The following is a 24,332-nucleotide window of genomic DNA, read 5'->3' as shown; positions in this document are numbered from 1 at the left end:
TACTATATCCGTTTAGCTCCGAAATAATACCGGTTATTATAGGCGGCTTAAAGGAATTCCTTATATAAGGAGAAGGGGATATAAAGGCGCTTTCTTTTATTTAAGTCTACTTAGTATAGGAGACTATTATCCACCTCGAAAAGGATCTTAACTAATAAGTTATAGTTAGTGGTCTAAGTAAGGATAGGTGCCTATTTCGAGTCGTTAGCGTATCCTTTAATAATCCTTTATCGTATATTATCCTTTATTTAGATTTCGCTAATATAGTGTATAGCCTGGTTTTCCTAAATCCAGTCTAATTCGCCTAGGCCTTCGGCCTAAGGGCCGTTAATAGTAGGCAGCTAAGATAAAGCGTTAGCTACTATATTCGTTTTACCTAGAATATATCGATAATTTAACTAGAATTAGCTAAGAAACTCGGAGGAGAGGGTAAGCTTTATATTTAGCCTGGTCTAATTAGTGCTAGATAGGATTATCGACTTTATAATACCGATAATAGCGGTATAGTCTATAGGGACTATAGTCGGGTTACGATAAGCTAACTAAATAATAGTACGGGTCTTATAAACGGCCTATACTAGGTAGGCGACCTTAAGTTCCGTAGGCTAGTACTTTTCTTTAGCGGCGTTAAGCCCCTTACTAATATAAAGCACTAGTCGAATATCGGTTTTCTTAAAGGTTCTTTTTATAAGCTATTCGGTCTTATCGACTAGTTAGAAGAGTATAGCGGAGAACCAGTGCTTTTTAAAGGCGTCTAGCTAAATAAAAAGGATCTTAGTAAGGATATAATAGAATAGGTAAGTATCTAAGGTAAGAGCGCCGGTGATATTATAGAACGTAGCTAACTCTTTAGTAATAGCCTTAAATATTATGCGTTTAGTATACGCCTTACGGGCCTATCCCTTATCTTTCCTAATTTAGCGAGCCTTAGTAAGAAGGGTTATTTTCTATTACTAGAGGGGAGTGATTTAATAGGAGAATCAGGGAATAAGATAGCGAAGCCACCCTATTATCCTAATCTAATATTCTAAGGACTAAAGAGAAGTCGGAGGGCGAATCTTTTATAAAGCCTCGGTACGTTCTTTAGTATTCGATAGCCTAAGGGCGTCCACCTTAAATCCTAGTAATTAAACTAACGGATATTTAATAAAGGACTTATCGGGAGAGATACTAATCCTTTTTTTACTAAATAAGGAGAGTACCGTGTTTAAGTGCTTAGTATAATCGTCCTTAATATCCGACGTAATAACGATATTATCGATAAAGGCGGAGATAAAGTCCTAGTACGGGTAAAGGAGCTAGTCTATATAGCGTTAGATATACGCGGGTAAGTTATAGAAGCCTATTAGGGCGACCTTTAGTCGTTCCTATCCCTATTAGGAAATAATAGTAAACCGCTCACGGTATAGTTTATATATAGGGAACTAGTAGAAGAAAGCCCGGGCGTTAATAACGGAGATAAACTTCTTCCCTCGGAGTCGCTTAATAACCTTATCCTAGAGCGGTATCGGGTATATATCTAGGATAATAACCTTATTTAGGGTATAAAGGTCGACTATTATATAACCTTTATATTTACCTTTTACCTCTTATTATATAATAAAAACCAGAGTATTAAAGGGCGTTAATACTAACGTCTATTCTATACGGTCCTGGTTATAGAGTCTATCTAGGGTCTAGTCTAAAAAGGCTTAGTCCTTATAGCTAAGCGGATATAGCTTTTAGCTAATCCTTTAAGTATACTAGCCGTCGATTAGGGGGACGCGTATATAGTCCTTCTTATCTATATCGATAACGCCTTAGTCTATCTAAACCTTAGAGTGGTTACCGATAATCCTAGTAAAGCGCTATATAAAGCAGGGTCTATAGTTATAAATAGTCACGCCTTCTAGAGTCGCTTTAGTCGGGGTATCTAGGCTCTTAGCGATTCCGAGCTTCCCGCTAATAGGTAAATACCCTCTAAAGATATCGACTTATCCTTCCGGACTTAAGGACTTCTTAGCGGCCCTTAGTTATTTTATTAGAATATCGCGGGCTTTATCTTACTTTATATTAAAATATCCGTTAGCGTGGAAAGGATCTATATACCCTAGCTTACTGCCCTAGGAAATAAGTAGGCCGGTTATTAGCGTTATAGATTAGGACGGATATCCCTTCGCTAAGGATATAGTTTAGTAAACCCTTAATATCCGGTTAGAATTCTATAAAGTCTAAGGTAACGTTCTATTCCTTAAATAAGACGAATCTATACTAATATAGTGGAATAATAACCTTCTTAGCGGCTTTAAATCGGCGCCTAACTAACGAATATTTAGCGAAGATATACGCCGGGATAATAAGACCTTTATAGGACCTAATCTAGATAGCGTTCCGCGAATTAAGGATATTAACCTTATTTAGATAATTAAATTCCTGCCCGAGGAGTAGACCGGCTTTAAGCTTAGGAACCACCTAAGCTTTCACGTATAGCCGTCTAACTTAGGGCTAGCCGTCCACTATGCCTTATACTAGCAGGGTAAATAAAGCCTATCCGATAGTATCTAAAGTACCCACGCCGCGAAGCGTAGATCTCTTAGACGTATTAACTTCTATATTAGGGAGGTAGGGGAGGAGATACTAGCTTATAACGTATCGCGAGGCACCTAAATTAATATAAACTTTAAAAAGAGCGCTATCTAGGGTTATATAAACTTAGACCCTTATATATATATAACCGTATAGGCCGGCTATTAGGTTTATTACTTCCTATAAGGCGCCTTTAATTAGCGGGGAGTTCTAACCGCCTTATTCCTTTATTAGAAATAGGTAGGAACAGGACTTCTTATAGTGGAGGGCCTTATTATTAGATTTTACTAGCTATTTATACCTAGTATATTATTATTATACCTAGTAGAGATTATAGTACTTAGGTATAAATCCGGGTCTATTAGCGACCTAGTATAGTTAATTACTGCCTTTATCGGTCTTAGCTTTATTATTTATACGGTCCTCGGAACTATTAGACTCCTTTTCGAAATAGTATAGGTCCTCTGGTTTATTATTACTCTTATATCCTTTATCGGAGACCTTATTATTAATAGTAGTATTTACTAGATCCCTGGATCGTTCCTAGTAAAAGTTCCGGTTACCGCGCGCTAGTTAATCGGATATATTATTAGCTAAGAGATATTAGCCGTGTTTATTCACGTAGCGGTTTAGCGTTCCTAGGCCTAGTAGGGCGCGGTTATTCCGGCGGAATTATCCTGGTCCTGGTCCTAGTAAGCGATATTCCGGGAATAGCGGACGACGATCCGGCGCTAGGGAACGCTATTCGGGCTATAATAAGCGGTATAAAGCCGGGCTACCGTGTCGATCCAGGTATTAGGGAAAAGGCGAATATACCTAGGAAGATTAGTTCGATATCGATATCTATTCGATCTATAGCAGTGTTCGTTTAGTAATAAGTACCTTCTAGGCTCTATTAGTATAGTTCTAGTATTATCCTAGTATTATACTAGCTAGGCTATTTATAAAGTCGGTCGTTATAGTCTCTAGTCCGGGATAGGGAATAGTGTTTATTAGGTTAGCGTCTAAGCGATCTTATATAAGAGCTAAATACTTACCTCTAGGTTTATTAGCCGCCTTCGCTAATCGGATTACCTTATCTATAAAGACACGGATATCGCGGCGGGTAACTATATCGTTTAGGGTATATCGCTTATATCTTAGCTTATACTCGGCTTCCTCTTAAAGTAATCGGAACCTTTCCTATAAGGCGGTCTTTTATTCCGTAACGGTGACTATTATAATAAGGTATAAATATTATCCTTTATCGAGGCTTATAAACTATACGGATACCTCGCCTAATAAATAGCGGGCTAGTCCGCGGGGAAGGGACTCGCGGTGCTAGGTATTTAGGCCGGTATACTAGTTTATTATATTAGTAAAACGGAAAACGTTTATATAGATTAGTTTAGTTCTTTTAGTTTCGAGATCCTAGTCGGTAATAAAGTATAAGGGAGGTTTAAAGTAGCCTAGGTTATCGGCCTTAAATTAGTATATCCGATTATCGCGCTAGCTAAGGATAGCGAGTAAATCCGATTATTATATATATAGGTATAGTTTCGGGTAGTTAATATCCGGCGTGTTCCTTAGAGGAGGGCCTATACTAGGAGGATTATATCCGGGAGGACTATTACCCGGAGGGGCTATCTGGTACTATTAGCGTTCCGGGTTCCTATTATTCCCGGATCCGATATCCTCTATCTTATCGCGAGGGTAGTATATAATATCGGAGGGCGTAGGGCTTATACGTTTATCGTGGTGGCTTATAGTATCGGCTTAATAACTTTCCTAGTTAGATAATAGTATATAGTTATTAGGCGTTAGGGTATAGTCGGGCGTTCCTTTAAAAGGTTTAGCGTATTTTAATAAAGGGCTTTCCGCTATATTTTCGGGGAAACTTCCGATTAGCCGTTCGACTATACTTATAGCGGGGCGGATTAAAAGCGATTCCGATCCCTTAACCTTAATCTTTAGTTTTACTAGCGGAGAATCGTGGCCGGCGGTAAAAGGGGCTGGCTCCTTTCCCTTTATTATGCTATTACGGGGTATAACCATAAACTTATAAAGGTCGATATATTCGGGCTCCTTCTTTAGCTAATTATAGAATACCTTTATGAAAGAGTCGTGATAAGTAACCTACTTAGCAGGATAGGTTAGCTAAGGAGGCAGGACCGCTTTAGAGACTCTTCCTCTTAAAGTCGTAGCCTAGCTAGCTCTATTAGTATTAGGGAGGTTCCCTGCTTACTCGGCTATAAAGAGGAGTAGCCGATATTTAGGCGTAAGAACCTTTTCGGCTATATCTGGATAGGCGTTCGCTATTATAGTAAGGGGATATACGCCTTTTAGATCCCTTAGCGTAGGGGGAGAGTCTAGGAGAACGGGGTAAGGAGCGTTAGTTATTATTAAGCGGGTTCTATAATAATACTATTTAGTGTTTAATAGGTTATTTTAGGTATAGGCCTATCGGATAACTAGTACTCGTGGACTCTTATACTTATCGCTTACTCGCCTAGTCCTAATAAAGGGGAGGCGCTTTACTTAATAGACTATAGGTAACCGGTACCGCTTTAGCTACGTATCCGCTTAGGGCGCTATATATAGCTATTTAACTAAATAAGGGTTTAGTACGCAGACCTTTATACTTTACCCTAGAGGGCTAGTAAATATAGTAAGGGGCGCGTAGGTAAATAGTTCCTTATCGGCACTATTAGGCTATGGCTTAATAGTCGCTGCTTATCGCCTAGTCCTATTTAAGGGGAGGCACTTTATTAATAACGGATACTTACTTACCCTAGGATCGTATAACTAGAATAGTCTTTATAGTCGTTTAATAGGATCGGTACGCGAACCTTACTAAGATCGAATAATCTTATTTTAGTTACTATTATTTAATATACACTAACCGTATATATCTCTGGCTAGCCAGTATTATAGGACCTATAAGAGGATTTAAGTTAGGTAACCTTAGGGTATAGTAAATAATATATAAATAGGATAGATTCTCTAAAGAAGAGGGCGAGGTTCCGGCTATATATATCTACGGGGGAACCTCGGGCTATCTAAGGCTAGGCGCTATACTAAGTATAGTGCGAGGACGGTGCTAGCACCGATCTAGCGCTATACTGGTTTAGTGCTAGTATAGGGCTAGCATTAATCCAGCGCTATACGGGTTTAGTGCCCGTATAGTGCTGGCACTAATCTGGAGCTATATGGTTTTGGGTCCTGGTATGGTGCTGGATAGTGGTGCGTAGCACGTGTAGTTAGAATTCTGGCTCCTAGTATATATATAGGATAGCGGAGTAAGAACTAATAAATAAATAAATAAAGAGATCTACCTCGGAAGTGGGGTTTTCTCACCTATATAGGGTTACCCTATAGGTTTTCCTACTATTATACTTAGGGTATTTTTTCCCTATTATAAGAGTTTTTGCCTAAGTTAAAGAATTATATGCCTTTTAAGGAGATTTTCTTAAATCAAAAAGGGGTTTTTAAAATACTTTTTTCTCCTATATTATATATACAATGCTATGGACTTATTCTTTATATAAACAGAAAAAAGTCGAAAAGAAGAGCCTTAATACCCTTTTTAGAAGCTATTAATTTAGCTATCTAAGCTAGAATGTCTAGCTTACGAGGGGTGTTAATATCTGCTATTCATGACTATTATATAGTTATAGGCAGAAGAATAAGGAGCATAAAGATATATATATCTTTATACTGACCTATATATATTAATAATATTAATAAAGCATTTATGGCTTGATTATTAATATATAAAGTTAGTAATATGAAATACGAGAAGAGAAGAAGTCTATTGCGTAATGCAACGCAGTCTACTACGCAATAGTGAACTATTGCGTAAGGTAGAAAGCTTATATTAAGTCTACTGCGTAATACAGTATCCTTCTCTTCTTTATTCCTTTTTTTATATATATCTGCTTTTTCCCTCTCTCTTCCTCTCTTTCTTCTTTTCTAAGCTAGTAACTGTATTCTTAATATATACGAAAGTTATCCACAATAACTAATATATCTTACTGGATTATCTCGAATCATTCACAGATATTCCTTTTATACGGTTACTCCCCTTTATAAATCCGATTTTTCCAAGATTTTAGAAGTAGTATTCGTAAAGTTATTTATATTCGTATTCGAAGGGCTAAAATAAGGTTTTGGTGATAACATTTGGATATGGGTCGCCCACTCATCACTCTTAATTACTTACTATACTACGGAATAGTTAGGAAAACGATATCTAAAGTATTTCTAAGAGCTTTATCGAAGTTAGTGATAATAACACTTAGACACCTAATACGCTTACTGCCTATCACCGCCTTAATCCAGTCGTATACTTATTTAAAGGCATCGCGATTTTCCCTTAAGACTAAGGTAAAGTAATAGTTATATATACTATAATCCGCCGCCACGTCTATAACCTTAAATAATAGTATATTAAACCGGTTTACTTAAGATAAGGTTAGCTAAAAGCAATTAATCCCGGGATCCCTAATACTCGTTTATTAATAGAATAGGTATAATCTATTATTAATAGTTCCGGGTTCTCTTATTACTATTCTATATAGTCTTAATAGGTCTAGAATACTATATTAATATAGCGGCTCTTATAATTAAAACCCTAGCGGATATAGTATTCGCCTAACTCCTAGGCCTTAATCTTTTCGAGGAAATACTACCCTAAGGTTAAAGGCCCGTATTTATTATGCCGTAACTAGCCTTCATAATTTCGTACGTCCTGCTAGCTAAGGGTAAGACCGTTAGGCAGATTCTTCCTAAGCTTTTACTATGTTTACCTAGTAATCCCTAGGGCCGTTAGCTTTCCTATTCCTAATAATTATTTAACTATCGTCCTGATTAAAGGTATACTGACTATATACTAGGAATCGAGTCTTATAGTCGCCGACGCCGCGATTCTACTAGCGGTAAGGGGCGGGTGGTTATAGGCGTTCTTATCCGCGATAATAAACGTCTATCCGTCCCTAGACTATACTATCGCGGCCCTCTAAGGGTATCCGATTTTAGTTATTTTAGTGTGTCTAAACTATGCTATTAATACTCTTATAGGGCCGCTACGGTTATAGGCGAGGGTTATATAAAAGACGTTACCGCCTACGCGTTTTCTAGAGCATAATATAATTACTCTAAATCCGAATTACTAGTAATAGGCCTTACGGTATCGAGTAGCTCTTTATAGGTGGTTATAATAAGAGCTATTACCGGCTTTGGATAGCTATAGGATATTATAAATTTTAGGGGACTTAGTGCTAATATAAATATACCTAGAATAAGCTATAAATTAACTTTTTATTATATAAGGTATAAGTTACTAAAAATTTATATTATCTATTGCCTATCTTAAAGTACCGGTACGTAATATTTAGAGTTAAGATTTCGGTTATACACGCGGTCGCTTCACCTTTCTAATTGGGGTTGAGTGGATAACAAATAGTGAACAGGGGGCGTACAAATACCGGTACTCGTAGGCAAGTGGCCAACTTACTCAGCGGCCTTATTATGTCACTCTACCTGTAGGCTGCCCAGGCACCAAACCCACGGACTATTAACCCCTATAAACGAATGCAGTCCTGAAGTGACGTTATCCAGCTGTTTCGGCACGCCAAATGCTGCAGCTCGCACCTTCTCCCTGACGACCTACTTAGGTTACTATTCAACAAGAAAGGCTTGTCTGAGAAGGCGTCTATTCGCATGGGAAACTTTTTAGACCTAATTAACTTCAGCAGACCTCTCTAGGCAGCCAATCTGCTCCTCGACAGCCTGCCATGTCTATCGTCACAGAGTTCGTTCCCAACTGTTGTCTTCGCATCATATAACTCTGTTGCTTCAGCCATGTACAGTCTGTCCCAGTGACGTCGTGAAATATTGACTGACGATCCTTTCTACTCGTGCAGTCGTGTACGCGAGATCGATACACAGCTTGATCGGATCGCTCTAGGGTTCAGCAGGCTTCCTCCACCAGACCTAGACCAGCTCTCGGACGGCCTCACGCAAGGCGCCGAGCACATTGACACGGAACTCGCCAACAAAGCGCTATCCACTCCTCGAGTTCAGGAATTGCTCCGCATTGTTAACTCCCTATCTCCCGCCGCCTCTCCCCTATCCCAAGTCTCCCCGTCTCGCATCCAAGCCCTTCTTCGACAATCCCGACTTGCCAACCTTGATGATGCGGATTCCATAGCCGACAGATCAGCTCCAGACAAACTCCACCAGTCCAATGTGGAGTGGCTACTGATCAGCAGGGCCACCGTGCAGGTCTATGGTCACCTTCTCAACATGCTCTTTGACCAGATAATTCCGCTGAGTGATGACATCCAATATTGGGAGGAGACGCTAGGCTCGTACACTTATACCATCCTTTACACCATACAAACGTCACCACTACACCTCTGGGATGCCTTTCACAAAATTCGATGCAGCGTTCAAGACCACATTGGGGACATCAATACTGCACGCGAACCTCCTCCCGGGTCTACTTGGAAGGGTCTGGTGGGGCCCTGGGTCCAGTTCTACGGTATAGTTCAAAGGAGCGTTCGCGAGCGCTCCCTGGCGACCATTCGCGGCAAGGTCCTCTCTCCAGTGTCTCGGCACCGCCGCGAGGTACGTCGGCACCTCGCCGAGCTCAACAAGCTCAAGGACATTACGTCCACCGGGCTTGGCATGTTGGTCGACGAAGGCCTCGCCTTTGGAATGGATCAGGACGACGCCAAGTCTGACGATGAAATCATGGACCTCCTTCACTGGAAACCTGTCGTGTCCAAGACAGTGGCAATGATGGACGCGGTCCTCGACAAGATTTTGGAATTAGACAGCTTTCCACAGGATTTCGAGACGACTGTCTTCCGCACCATATACGAAGATGCCGAGCTCGGTACACAGTTCGACGATCCCCAAGCCCCATTGCGAGTTTCTGCCGCCGCCCAGCGGCTCCTATACATCCTTGAGCACAAGCTTCCCCAGAGAACCCGGGAATTGCAGCATGTTGTCCGGGAACATGGGCGGCCGTCGGCAATAGTGCGGTACTGGCTTCCTGCGACACTGGCCGCTCTGTCCTCTACCACCGTCCTGCGCATCCTTGTGAATAGGAAAGCCGAGTTGGCTACCTGGGCGCGAGACATTGCGGTGACTGCTCGAGATTTCTGGGCCAACTGGGTCATCCAGCCGGTTCGCAACATGGTTCGCACGATTCGACATGACGAGGCGAGTGAGATCGCTATCATGAGCCGCGACAGCCTCAAGGCCGATCGAGAGAGTCTTGAACGCATGGTAATTGACTTCGCCCTCGACAACCCCCACTTTGCAGGATCGTCAGGCCCGCTCACCGACGCACAAGTAGCGGGGATTCGGGCCAAGGTCTATCAAGGGGATTTGACCCCGGTCTTGCGGGCGTATGAGACTGACCTTCGACGGCCTTTCAGGGGTGCGGTGCGAGGGGACCTCGTCCGGTCACTGCTGATCCAAGTCCAGAAGACCAAAGTCGATCTTGAGGTAGCTGTCAGCGGCATCGACGCTCTGCTAAGGAGCCAGGAGCTCGTCTTTGCCTTGGTGGGTCTGACACCGGGCATACTCGTTACCGCGGGAGTGGTCCAGCACATACGAGGAGTCTTCGGCGGGCGGCGTGGAGCTCGTAACCAGCGCCAGGGGGATCAGGTGCTACGGATCATGCTGAAGATCGACCGCATCTTGACTGAAGCGACACCGACGGCCAATGAATTTCTCCACTACCGGGATCATGGCCGGTTATTGTGCGAGGTGCACGTACTGCGGAACGTCATGTCGAAGGTGCTACCACGGCATATGGAAAAGGAATTTCTCAAGGATCTGGAGGATCTGGCCAGCCCTAAGAGGTATCCAGTTCAAGTACAGACCTTCAGCAGAATGAAATGGGCCTATGCCAAATGGATCAGGTGAGACGTCTCATGGCGAGAGGAACGCCCGATACTTCTCTTGGGTGGGACGTATATATATATATATTATATATATATATATATATAAGCTCTGGTGACTTTGGTGGGTGGGTGTCTACCTAGACGCAACGGTCCGATGATGAGTATGGCTTCCTGGGCTGTCGAAGGTCTTGGCGGGTTGCCGTCGAGTTGGTTAAGAGTATCATTAGCATAACATTGCATGGTGTCCGGACAAACTGGATTTAAAAACACGAAATGGGCAGGACACGGCGCCTAACTAAGGATACAGGAAAGAAAATATATATCAAACTAAAGATAGAATTAAGAATCTACAACATCGAAGTGGATTCTTTGCGGAGAAAAGGAGCGACCGCCAAACCGAACGACGGAACGATTTTTCCGTTGTCCGCATCGCCATCCCAATTCAGCGTTTTCTCTACGTGAATTTAACATAACTCCATTACAGTCAGTAATATATCCTGCATCATCACTCCCATGTCAAGCTTCGAGCCTTGCCATAGGAAAAACGTTTCGCGAGTGTCGGTCACTGTGATGAAATATTTGTAGTGTTTGAACTGAGCTTGGTGAGCCTGAACCTATACGGTATCGTCTAACGATCATCTTGAGTACTTGAGATGGTAGCATTGGTACTTACCTAGGCACCTCACGAGTACTACTATTTATAGCCGCGCTGTCTGGTATTTGCAGCCCTCTCTATCCTCTTTCGGAAGGTTACGCGAGCCCGCGTAGTAGTCTGTATACTCCACTATCTTAGCTGCAGATATCGCGTACCGGTAGTAGTAGTAGTAGTAGTAGTGGTCTTTTTTATTATGGGTATCTCTTTATCTAGAGCAAAGGACGGCTAAAACGGTAGTCCTCCGTTGTATTATAAGTAAATATAGTGTTCGTATAGTATCTCGTACCCTAATAGTATATAGGTCGTATAGTACTTTTCTATTAGGAAATAATATAAACGGAGTAAAGTAAAACATATAAGCAAAGAGGAGGAGGGGAGATAAAGAGTATTATATATTGCTATGGTCGTCTATAGCGTAAAAGGAAGGGTTCGGGATCTTAGTTAAATATATAGTGCGCGGAACCGCGCGGCGTTAAATACCCTCCGGTTATTCTATATAGTGCTATTCTATATTACCGGTTTAAAGGGCCTGTATAGTAGTTACTAGGGCTTAAGCCTTATATAGCCACTAATCCTATAAAGGAGGCAGGCTAGAATAAAGGCCCTAAGCGCTATTTCGGGGGGGAGCGTTCTAAACGCGTTAATCTACCCGGGTAATTATAGTAGGGGATATTATAACAAGATAATCGTAGACTTATCGGTATATAGTCGGACCGATAGCCGCGTATAGACTACTAATCCGAACCTATCTCCCTATATACGTTAAGGGATTAGTTTAATCCCTTAAGTTAAAGTCTTAGTTTAAAGTTAGCGCTTAGTTAACGAATATACTACGATTACTCTATAATACTAAGTTACTAAGTATTTTCTAGAATATCTTTTCCTTAACTAAAGTCTACGGACTTTCTTTTCGTTATAATTCTTTAACTTCTATACCTTTAGGGTAGTTAGACCGAAGATACCACCGAGAAGGACTTAAGGAATAAGTGTTCCCCCGGGGGAAGCTAGCGAAGCGGATACCGGGTAGGAGGCGCCCGCCGTACCGAAGGTAATAATAACGGTGCCCGAGTAGGGACTGGATAAAAATAAGGGGTTAATGGATACGCCAGTTACGCTTAGTCCTAAAGATAGTAGTTTATAGGTTAATCGGCGATCCGTTAACGGCCCCTTAACGTTAATATAAAAGGTATTAATTACGATATTTTCGTAATATCTTTAGTAATAGAGCGAGATTAATTAAGTGATTATAAAGAAGCTAGCTAAATAACCGGCGCCTCGGCGCGATTATAAAAAACTACCGGTATATAATTATAAGCTAATTAAAGAGTTATCCATAGTTATAAAGATCGATAATTAGTTAGCGGCGATTAAGGCTAGTATAGAAAGGCGAAGCCGTTACTATACAGAACGGCTTAGGCAGTGTGATCTCGGATAAGTCTTCGATAACACGAATACTTAAGACCACGAAGTGTATATAACCAAAATAACATATATAACAAGGAGACCTTTACAAAGGGTTGCTGGAGGTGCGCGCTGCTCTGATCAGGGCAACGTAGCTTAAACGAAGTGAATATAATAAACGTGGCAAAACTTAAGATTAAAAGGATAATAATTATATAGCATAGTAAGTATCCTCTGTGTCTAGGTAGCGTCGCTATATATATATATAATATATAAGATAAATAAAAAAGCGCGCGTTTTATAACGTCACGTAACGTCCTAACGACATAGCACTAGGTTCCGAACCACCCCTTTATAATCGGCCCTAGTTATCTTACTCACATCCTCGTGGCTATAATAACTCTAAATATAATTAGGTTACCCTAATTAAACTAAATATAATCTAATAGAACTATACTAAACTTTGCTCATGCTTACGGAGAGTCCGTCCGCTAACTATATAGTCCTGCTTCTTAGCATAAGCTCTCTTTATAGCAGCTATAACTATATCCTTATCCCACTTAATTTTAGTATTATATCGTAGCTATCCTTCCTAGGGGATTACTTCTAAAGGTGGTATATATAAGGAGCTATTAACGGCGGCGTCGTGAAGTATCGCGCGGTAGATACTATTATATAAATAGACCTAGTTATCTCGAGGGAATAAGCTGGGTCTAATCGGGCTACTATAAGAGTCTATAGGCTAAGGGTCGTACAGTCTATAGAATAGGTGACTACGAGATATCTTAATAGCCTTATCTTGCTCTATTATATCCTTAGTCTATTTACCCTGAATATTTATTTTCCGGGGCTTTACTAAGACTTTGTTTAGAGATATCTAAGTAATCTTATAACTATTTAAGTTAATACTAGTAAGCTTAGAAGGCTTACAGGACTTAGGAGTCTTCTTAGGACTCTTCGTAACCTTCTTAGGAGTAACCGGCCCCGCGGGTTTCTTAGAGATAGCCTTAGGTGTCTTAGGATATACCGAGACACTAGTATCTTTCTTAGGAGTGCTCCTAACTAGGGCCTAAGTCTTCTTCTTAACCTAATTAGAGGAACCAGGAGCTATAGGCTTAGATTTAATAACAGCTTTATTAATAGGAGTAAAACCTATGCTTTTAGGAGGAGGTGGCAGAGGAGACTAGGGAACTACCGGGACTACTAACGTCTTCTAATAGGTAAAACCGAGGATTACTCTAATATAAGATAACCATTCTTCCTTAATAAAATAAGCATAAGCTACGCTATTATTCCCGTAGTAATATCCTTATATAAACTAATAAGTCTTTAAGCTCTAAGGGAATAGGTATCCCTCCTAAATAGTAGGTTATATCTACTCGATAACGAAAAGGCCGTATAAGTAATTATCTGTTTAGCGAGGACCGGGGATAATATAGAAACGACGAGTAAGGCTTATAACGGCCTTATTAGGTATATTAATACTACGTAAAGTATCCTATAATATACTTAAATAAATATAAAAGGCGATCTTTAGTATTATTAGTATTCTAAATACTATTATACCCGTATATACACTATATCTCTTAATCTATAATCAGACTAATAAAGTGATTCTTAAAGTAATAAATAATAAAGGTAAAGAGATTTCTCTTAATATAGTTAATTTCCTTAAGCGGCTAAGATAAGTAAACTACTATACGGCTATTTAACTCCTAGTAAGGTATAATACTAATCCAGGCTATAGGACGGGTGTCCCTTTAACTACGCTTAAATATAGCGCGTATTATATCTTCTAGGCTGCCCCTTTCTAGCTATCTCTTATTTATTAGGTTATAATATATCCTATAGGACGACTATATTACCGGGTAAGTATCTCGCGGCCTCTTACTAAACGCGCTTATTATAGGAATATAAGGTAGCATTATATTAACCGTGATAGCGTTAAGCTCGCTATCTATAGCATTCTTAAAGAAGTATTAGACTACGCGTATATTATCCTCTGGCTGCTAGGGGAAACCTATAAAGGGAGCGGCGTTATCTAAGACGTTAAATAGGCGATACGGCAGCCCTTATATAGGGAATACCTATTAGCTATTATTAGAGTTATTTATATAGCGGGGGCGTATAGTCTTATTAATAGTAACACGGGTAGCGGGAACGATATTAGCGGTAAGGATAGGACCGGCGGGAGCCGGCTCCTAGTAGTTAGTAAGGGATATAGATATTTTTAATATCTCTATTAGCCTGATCACGGCAAGGTGTAGACGGCGGATATAGGAAAAAATATATAAGGGTAGCGAGCGGGATAATAAATAGTAAAGAAGTGGATAGCGGGGGTAAGCTAGAAAAATAAACTTAACGATATAGGAAAAGAGAGGAAAAGGGGGAAAACGCGTTAATAGGAGCTAGTAATGAGGGATATATATCCTTTATCGACGTCTAATATTTCTAGGCAGTGCCTCCCTTATAAGACTGGCTTTAACTAGAGTTTCTATTACGGCTACTAGTTAAATAGGGTCCTGATTATTAAAGAAAGGGTAATCCTAATGCTATTTATGGTTTTCGGATAAAGGTAACTTTAGTAAATTAGGCGTGGGATGTAAATACAGAAGTCGGCTTACCGTGTAACCGATCTGATTAGACGAAAAGATTAGATAGTACGTTTTTTATTATACTTATAGTCGCGACTATATAATAAAGCGATATAAGGGAAGTAATCGTGAATCACGCTTAAAGCCTAATCTTTTAGTAACTTAAATAGACTATTTATTTAACTACGCCTCCTTGAGTTACTAAAACTATGAATAGCTAGGCTACGTTACCTATCGTTAAGGGATATAAGGCAGAGGGCTGCCGGCCAGAGGCATATCTTTCGGGCTCTACGTCTTTATATTATTATACGATTCGATATCGTGTTTCCTTTAAACTTCTTATTATTAATAATAATAATAAGATTATCGATATATCTACTAAAGCTCTAATCACGGGGCTTAATAACCTTAGCTATTATAAGCGTAAGAAAGCCGTGGCTTATTAAGAGTTAGTCTATCCTATACCGTGTTTCTGGTCTAAGACACGACTTATCGCGGGTACGGTTAATAAGTATAATATTTTCGCGACGGTCTAAGATATAATAGTAAGTTCTCTTTACGCTTCTTATCGTGTTACTCTAATCAGCGTAAGCTAATATTATAGATATAAGCAAACTCGTACTTTATTTAGTATAAGGTGGCTAGTAAGGGTGGCGCCTTATACGTCGAACTGGATTTCGTGGGTTAAGTTATCTAAGGCGACTCTAAAGATACTATCGCGGTCCGGGTTTAGGATAACCTATTAAATATCGCTAATAGAGACGTAGAATAGGATTTATTTAAGAAGGTAAGGTCTAGTAATACTTCGTTTTTCTTTTGCTAGCGTGTGTTTATAGCTAAGGACCTCGCTAGTCCTTAGAGGGAGTATATTATAAAGACTATAACCCGGGCTTATACGGTTAGAGCCCTAATTATCTAAGAGTTCGGGGTTATTAATAAGGTTCTATATATAAGAGGCATAAAGAGGTCTTATTAATTCGTGTTATAAGTCTCTGGGTTTCCTACTAGTGTCTAGTACGAGCTTATCGCGTAAGCTATAGAGGCCTCTCGTAAAGAGGTTCTAGAGGCTTACGTGTTAACTACTAGGTGGCTTTATGTTTAGAGAAGGCTTATCGTGTATTTAGAATATAAAAGCTAGCTTAGAGTATATAGATGTTATAGGATTTAAGTAAGGAGTAAAGGAAGCTATCATAAAATAAACAAGGAGGCCTACTAGTGGACCAAGGGAGGGGGTATTATGCTAAGATTATTCGTTAAGTTCCTTTAAAAGACATAGGCATAGAGGTCTCTACTTATAGACCTCTGGGTGCCACTTAATAAGAAGGTATTAGTTATATAATCTCCTCTTAGAGTAACCAAGGGACCTTCGTAAACAAGGTAGCCTTACTATAAAGGCTACCACCCCCTCTATATACTCTAAGCTAGCTCTCGTATTCTAAATACACGATAAGCCTTCTCTAAACACGAAGCTACCTAGTAGTTAACATATAAGCCTCTAGAACCTCTTCACGAGAGGCCTTTATAGCTTACGCGATAAGCTCGTACTAGATACTAGTAGGAAGCCTAGAGACTTAACACGAATTAATAAAACCTCCTTATACCTCTTATAGATTACCCCCCCTTTCTTTAACTCCTGCCCTTAGGAGTAATAGAGGTCTAGAGGTAATAAAAAAGAACGACTCCCTTAGCCCGGCCACTCTTCTATATAAAGAACTCCGCCTAATCTAGGAACCTCCTTTTATACTACCCGTAGAATAATACCACTCCAAAAGTAAGTATTAAAGAATAAAAGATAAAAGCAAGAGATAAAAAGAAAAGGGAATAAAGCTTATAAATATAAAGATTCCTCTTCATACTATATAGATAAACGTGATTATAAAGAATAAAGTGGCTTAATAAAGAAGATTATTCTAAGAGACCTAATATACACTAACCATATATATCTCTAGCCAGCTAGTACTATAGGAACTATAAGAGGATTTAAGTTAGGCAACCTTAGGGTGTAGTAAATAATATATAAATAGGATAGATTCTCTAAAGGAGAGGGCGAGGTTCTGGCCGTATATATCTATAGGGGAACCTCGGGCTATCTAAGGCTAGGCGCTATACTAAGTATAGTGCTAGGACGGTGCTAGCACCGGTCCAGCGCTATATTAGTTTAGTGCCCGTATAGGGCTGGCACTAATCCAGCGCTATACGGGTTTAGTGCTTGTATAGTGCTAGCACTAATCTAAAGCTATATGGTTTTAGGTCCTAGTATAGTGCCGGATAGTGGTGCGTAGTATATACCCCGGGAGAGATAAAGCCCTGCGTCCCGCGGGCTTCCCCGTCTCTTAAGGTCTACGATGTCCGACTTAGACTCGGCGTGGCCGATTATCACACTAGTAATAAGTGGTAGACGTGGTTATAGTCTTTATTTTTAGCCGGGGCTAAACTAATAAAAAAAAAACTATAGTATATAATAGCGCTTTATAGCGCGACTCCTAACTCCGTTAGGCTCTATTTATAGCACTAGCAACTATGCCTAGCCGCCTATCCCCCTTCGCGTAATTACTAACCTAGGACTCGGTATAGATAGAAAAAAAATTAAATAAAGACCACGAGTATCCTTCCCCTCTTACTCTATTATAGTATCTTAACCTCCGGGGCGTCCGGCTTTATACTAGGTAAGCCCTAGTCTTATATAGGCAGTCCGAGAATCGTGGCTATATCTTTGGGCGAGATCTCGTCTAGGCGCGTCTATAGCTTATTATCTATTAGATTATATAATGCTAGGATTCCTTTACGGCTGTTCCTTTAATAGTGGTTATAGATATCTACGGTATAGTAAATAAGGTCCGTGACTAATTAGGTATTAGTGGTTAGTCGGTTAGATATAGTCTCCTGCTTAGCGGTATCCAAAGCCCTATTACTCTCTAATCTAGCTATTAGCGTATATAGTTCTATACGCTATATCGCGACTAAAAAGGGCAGGTCGGCTACTTACTACACGTTATGCTATACTATATAGTCCTTAATAAACTATATCACGAACTTAGCGGTTAGTAAAGGGACGATAATAGCGTAGTGGCGCTAGGTGATAATAGCTAGTATCCAATTAATAATCTTGATATCTATATATCGGGCTTAGGTATTAGGGTCTTTAAGCCGCGAGGCGAAAGCTTTAGCGGCCTGCACCTAAATTTTATCTTCCCCGTATCGCGTAAAAAGCATCTTTCGGACTAGTCCCGTATAGCCGGAGTCGTCGTATAGTCTCTTTCTAGAGGCGATAGTTCCGCTAGGGGTATTAGGTTCGGCACTAGCCGGGTATAGTTATAGACTCGTTTACGCTAAGATATCTATAACTAAACGAATAGCGGGGGCTAGTCGTTCTCTAAGCGTCTATATATATTCTTTAACGGCTATAGCATACTATTAGATATACTCGCGGTATTCTTTAGTCGCCGTGATAAATAAGTCTAGATTAATATTCCTATCGTTAAGCTTATCGATAGCGTCTATTAGCGCGAGACTAATACTATTAGTTTCGTTAATCTTATTAATTATCTTAGCTGATAGGTAGGCGCCTCGGAGCGCTAGGCTCTAGCGGTTAGTTAGCGTGTTAGCGACACGTATAGGTAAACCAGTCTCCGTCACTATAAGTCTACTAGCCCGACAGGCCGATCCATATAAAAATTACCTATCTAGGCCGCGGGGTGTATTATAGCGTGCTATCGTAAGGTATTATTCGAATAACTATTCATACTAAGGCCACTAGGCAATAATAGGATTATTATCTAATAGAAACTATAGCTACGGGTATTCTAAAGTAATCGACCTTACCCTGGCGACGCTAATAGATTTATTAGCGATAGCTTCTAAGGCGAATATAATACGTTCTAGGCGCCGGTTTTACGGGTCGTCGTATCCCGCTTCTATTACTTATCTACGGTACCTCTTTACTATACTCTCGTGCTTAGTACACTACTCTTTAAAGGTTAGCCCGGCTATAGTAAGGTGATATACAACACAGTTCTCGTCGCTAAAGAGAGTAACCGCACAAAAGTATCCCTCGAATATCAGGCCTAATCCATCCCTTCCATTCCTAAACCAGCGTATAAATTCATCTCGGAGTCCCTGGTCCTTTAAGCGATAGACGTCTATAGGGTATATTACGATATAAAACATCGTATTAGGGGGCATAGAGCTAGGATAGTAACGGTTAGCTATAAAGGGCGTGATACTATTAATCAGGGAAGTGACTAAGATATTAGTAAACCTATAACAGGAATAGTTTCTTATACCGGCGGAATATAATAGGGGATAGTACTTAATAGTCTTATAATAGGGCAATTAACTAATTAAGGAGGATTATAATAGGAAATAATAGAGTTAGGCGAGAGTTATAGTTAAACTATAGTCGCGATCGCTTAATTATAAATAAAGAATAGGGGAAAATAGTGATGCTATAGGTAGCTAAGGAAATCTTTTATTTTCGAGCCAGCTATACTGATTTACGTGTACGCTAGGGCTATATAGCCGGTAGGGCTTCTATTCTTACTAGTTCGAGATCAGATAGTGTTATTCTTACTATATCGGTCGTGCCTTCTAAAGGGGTTTCCGTTATTAAGGGGGACGGTTCTTTGGCTCTAGCCTAGCTCCGCTACAAGGCTAATTAGGTCCCTTTAGTCCTTTAAAGCTCGCCGGGCTCTAGTCTTTTAACTTCTTTTATTCTCTTTAATACTAAACAAAGCACCCCTAAAGCTCTTTAACGTTCTTCAAATTCTTCCACTAAATCCGGAGCTTCTATTACGTTTACGGGTATCCAGATATTCCACTAGTCCGGCTAGTCCTTTTATTAAATAAAGTACTCGGTATATAGCTTACCTCTTCCCTTATAAGTAATCCGTTTATTTAGAATAGCTTTGATCTCGTAGTGTTTGTATAGGTCCCGCTATTATTCTTGATCTCTATCTTATATATTAACGGGTCCTCTAGTCTCGGGTATCTCCGCGAACCTAATTATTTAGAGTTAAGTAATACTAATAACGGGGTGTATATTAAGAGTCTTCGGCAGATCTAATCGGTACGCTAGCGGCGATACTTACTTAAGCACCTTAAAGGGGCTTATCCGTTAAGCACTAAGCTTAGAGCTGGCCTTACCTAGGAGCGAGTATCCGCGGCTAAGGCGGACGTATACGCGGTCGCTAGGCTAGAACCGAATATTACGCCGTTTCTTATCGTATAGGCGCTTTATATATATCTATACTATTATAATAATAAGTTTCGTATTCTCTTAGAATATCTTATATACGAACTTAGGGTTAACGTTAGCGATTAGGTCGAGCGGGCTATTTATTTAAGTGCCGTATAGTATCTTATTTAGTATATAGCTAAGCGTTTTATTAAAAGCGTTATTTAGGTTAAACTATAAAGGTATAATCACCTTCGGCTATAGGGCGTTTAGGTTATCCGCTAGGTATATATATATCCCTATCTTAATAGTTTAGTTCTTCCTCTTAGAAATACCGTTAGTTTAGGGATACTAGGCCGTTAAGAACTTTAGCTTAGTTCCGGCTACCTTCTATAGAGTTATCTAGAAGTCTAATAAGAACTTAGGGTCGCGATCCGAGATAATAGCGCGGGGGATACCCTAGTTACCTATCTAAAGGGCTTAAAAGAGTATAGACGCCTAGTCCTCCGCGGTATAGGTGCTATAGCCAGGGATAAACAGGGAGGCCTTTAAGAACTTATCCGTGACGGTTAGGAGGGTATCGAATAAAGGGAAGCCTTTACGCTACTATAGTATCCCTGCGGAGGGTACTTCGGGTAGCCTAATAATAAAGTTTATAGCGATAGTATAAAAAGGGATAGGGGGCGTTAGGATAGGCTATATCTTACTAAGGGGAGCCTGCTAATCCGTTTAGTAGGTGCGATATATCTTATATTAAGCGATATATAAGTCGATTTCTTTATAGAGTCGTGGGATTATAAAGCGGCTAGCTAAATTATACTATATCCGTTTAGCTCCGAATTAGTACTAGTTATTATAAGCGGCCTAGAGTAATTCCTTATACAGGGAGAAGGGGATATAAAGGCGCTTTCTCCTATTTAAATCTATTTAGTATAAGAGACTATTATCCGCCTTAAAAGAGATCTTAATTAGTAAGTTATAGTTAGTGGTTTAGGCGAGGATAGGTGCCTACTTTAAGTCGTTAGCGTATCCTTTAATAATCCTTTATTATATATCGTCCTTTATTTACATTTCGTTAATATAGTGTATAGCCTAGTCTTCCTAAATCCGGTCTAATTCGCCTAGACCTTTAGCCGGGGGGCTATTAGTGGTAGGTAGCCGAGATAAGGCGTTAGCTACTATATTCGTTTTACCGGGGATATATCGATAATCTAACTAGAATTAGCTAAGAAACTCGGAGGAGAGGGTAAGCTTTATATTTAGCCTGGTCTTATCGGTGCTAGATAAGGCTATTAACTTTATAATATTAACGGTGGCGGCGTGGTCTATAAAGACTATAATCGGGTTACGATAAGCGGACTAAATAATAGTGCGGGTCTTATAAACGGCCTATACTAAGTAGGTAACCTTAAGTTCCGTAGGCTAGTACTTTTCTTTAACGGCGTTAAGCCCCTTACTAATATAAAGTATTAGTCGAATATCGGTTTTCTTAAAGGTTCTTTTAGTAAGCTATTTAGTCTTATTAACTAACTAAAAGAGTATAGCGGAGAACCCGTGCTTTTTAAAGGCGTTTAGCTAGATAAAGAGGATCTTAGTAGGGATATAGTAGAATAGGTAAGTATCTAAGGTAAGAGCGCCGGTAATATTATAGAACGTAGCTAACTCTTTAGTAGTGGCCTTAAATATTATACGCCTAGTATACGCCTTACGGGCCTATCCCTTATCTTTCCTAATCTAATAAGCCTTAGCGAGAAGGGTCGTTTTCCGTTATTAAAGGGGAGCGATTCGATAACAGAATCGGGGAATAAGGTAGCGAAGCTACCCTATTATCCCGATCTAATATTCTAAGGACTAAAGAGAAGTCGGAGGGCGAATCTTTTATAGAGCCTTAGTATGTTCTTTAGTATTCGATAGCCCGAGGGCGTCGACCTTAAATCCTAGTAGTTAAACTAACGGATATCTAATAAAGGATTTATCGGGAGAGATACTAATCCTTTTTTTACTAAATAGGGAGAGTATTATATTTAAGTGCTAGGCATAGTCGTCCTTAGTATCCGGTATAATAACAATATTATCGATAAAGGCGGAGATAAAGTCCTAGTATAAGTAAAGGAGCTAGTCTATATAGTGTTAAACGTGCGTAGGCGAGTTACGGAAGCCTATTAGGGCGACCTTTAGTTATTCCTATCCCTGTTAGGAAATAATAGTAAACCGCTTATAGTGCGGTTCGTATATAGGGAACTAGTAGAAAAAAGCCTGGGCGTTAATAACGGAGATAAACTTCTTCCCTCGGAGTCGCTTAATAACTTTATCCTAGAGCGGTATCGGGTATATATCTAGGATAGTAACCTTATTTAGGGTATAAAGGTTAACTACTATACGGCCTTTATATTTACTTTTTACCTTTTACTATATAATAAAAACCGGAGTATTAAAGGGCGTTAGTATTAACGTCTATTCTATATAGTCCTGGTCGTAGAGTCCGTCCAGGGTCTAGTCTAGAAAGGCTTAGTCCTTATAGCTAAGCGGATATAGCTTCTAACTAATCCTTTAGGTATACTACCCGCTAATTAGGGGAACGCGTATATAGTCCTTCTTATCTATATCGATAACGCCTTAGTCCGTCTAAACCTTAGGATAGTTACCGATAATCCTAGTAAAGCGTTATATAAAGCGGGCTTTATGGTTATAGATAGTCACGCCTTCTAGAGTCGCTTTTATTAGGGTATCTAGGCTCTTAGCGATTCCGAGCTTCCCGGTAATAGGTAAATACCCTTTAAAGATATCGTCTTATCCTTCCGGACTTAGGGACTTCTTAGTAGCCTTTAGTTATTTTATTAGAATATCGCGGGCTTTATCTTACTCTATATTAAAATATCCGTTAGTATAGAAAGGATCTATATACCCTAGCTTACTACCCTAGGAAATAAGTAGCGGCCGATCGCTAGTATTATAGATTAGGACGGATATCCTTTCGCTAAGGATATAGTTTAGTAAACCCTTAATATCCGGTTCGAATTCTATAGAGTCTAAGGTTACGTTCCGTTCCTTAAATAGGACGAATCTATATTAATACGGTAGAATAGTAACCTTCTTAGCGGCTTTTAATCGGCGCCTAACTAGCGAATATTTAGCGAAGATACGCGCCGGGACGATAAGACCTTTATAGGACCTAATCTAAATAGCGTCCCGTGAATTAAGGATATCGACCTTATTTAGATAGTTAAATTCCTGCTTAAGGAGTAGACCGGCTTTTAGCTTAGGGACTACCTAAGCCTTTACGTGTAGCTATCCGACCTAGGGCTAGTCGTCTACTATGCCTTATACTAGTAGGGTGAATAAAGCCTATCCGATAGTATCCGAAGTACCTACGCCGCGAAGCGTAGATCTCTTAGTCGTATCGACTTTTATATCGGGGAGGTAAGGGAGGAGGTGCTAGCTTATAACGTATCGCGAGGCACCTAAGTTAATATAAACTTTAAAGGGAGCGCTATCTAGGGTTCCACGGACTTAGATCCTTACGTATATATAGCTATACTAGCCGGCTACTAGGTCTATTACTTCCTATAAGGCGCTTTTAATTAGCGGGGAGTCCTAACCACCTTATTCCTTTATTAGGAATAGGTAGGAATAGGACTTCTTATAACGGAGGGCCTTATTATTAGATCTTATTAGCTATTTATACTTAGTATATTATTATTATACCTAATAGAGATTATAATACTTAGGTATAAATCCGGGTTTATTAGCGACTTAGTATAGTTAATTACTACCTTTATTAGTCTCGGCTTTATTATCCATAAGGTCCTTAGAACTATTAGACTCTTTTTCGAAATAGTATAGGTTCTTTAGTTCCTTATCGTTCTTATATCCTTTATCGGAGACCTTATCGTTTATAATAGTGTTTACTAGATCTCTGGATTATTCCTGGCGAAAGTTCCGGTTTCCGCGTACTAGTTAATTAGATATATTATTAGCTAAGAGCCGTTATCCGAGTTTATTTATATAGCGGTTTAGCGTTCCTAGGGCTAGTAGGGCGCGGTTAT

The 24,332-nt window shown here is 39.9% G+C and overlaps 1 protein-coding gene across 1 annotated transcript; it reads left to right on the top strand.

Annotated features, from left to right (window-relative positions):
- Positions 1-8,154: 8,154 nt before the first annotated feature.
- On the top strand, positions 8,155-10,792 carry ACRALDRAFT_1064891 (uncharacterized protein). Its single transcript, XM_071017061.1, has one exon. It carries the CDS (start codon positions 8,851-8,853, stop codon positions 10,483-10,485), a length of 1,635 nt encoding a protein of 544 aa, XP_070874208.1. The 5' UTR covers positions 8,155-8,850; the 3' UTR covers positions 10,486-10,792.
- The last annotated feature ends 13,540 nt before the right edge of the window (positions 10,793-24,332 follow it).

This window comes from Sodiomyces alcalophilus, assembly GCF_042370955.1.
Source record: "Sodiomyces alcalophilus JCM 7366 unplaced genomic scaffold ACRALscaffold_5, whole genome shotgun sequence".
Classification (NCBI taxonomy): Eukaryota; Fungi; Ascomycota; class Sordariomycetes; order Glomerellales; family Plectosphaerellaceae; genus Sodiomyces; species Sodiomyces alcalophilus.
This window is presented reverse-complemented; position numbering and strand designations above follow the sequence as displayed.

Excerpts from the sequence above, each read along its gene's own strand:
- ACRALDRAFT_1064891 (XM_071017061.1), top strand. The coding sequence starts at position 8,851 with ATGCTCTTTGACCAGATAATTCCGCTGAGTGATGACATCCAATATTGG.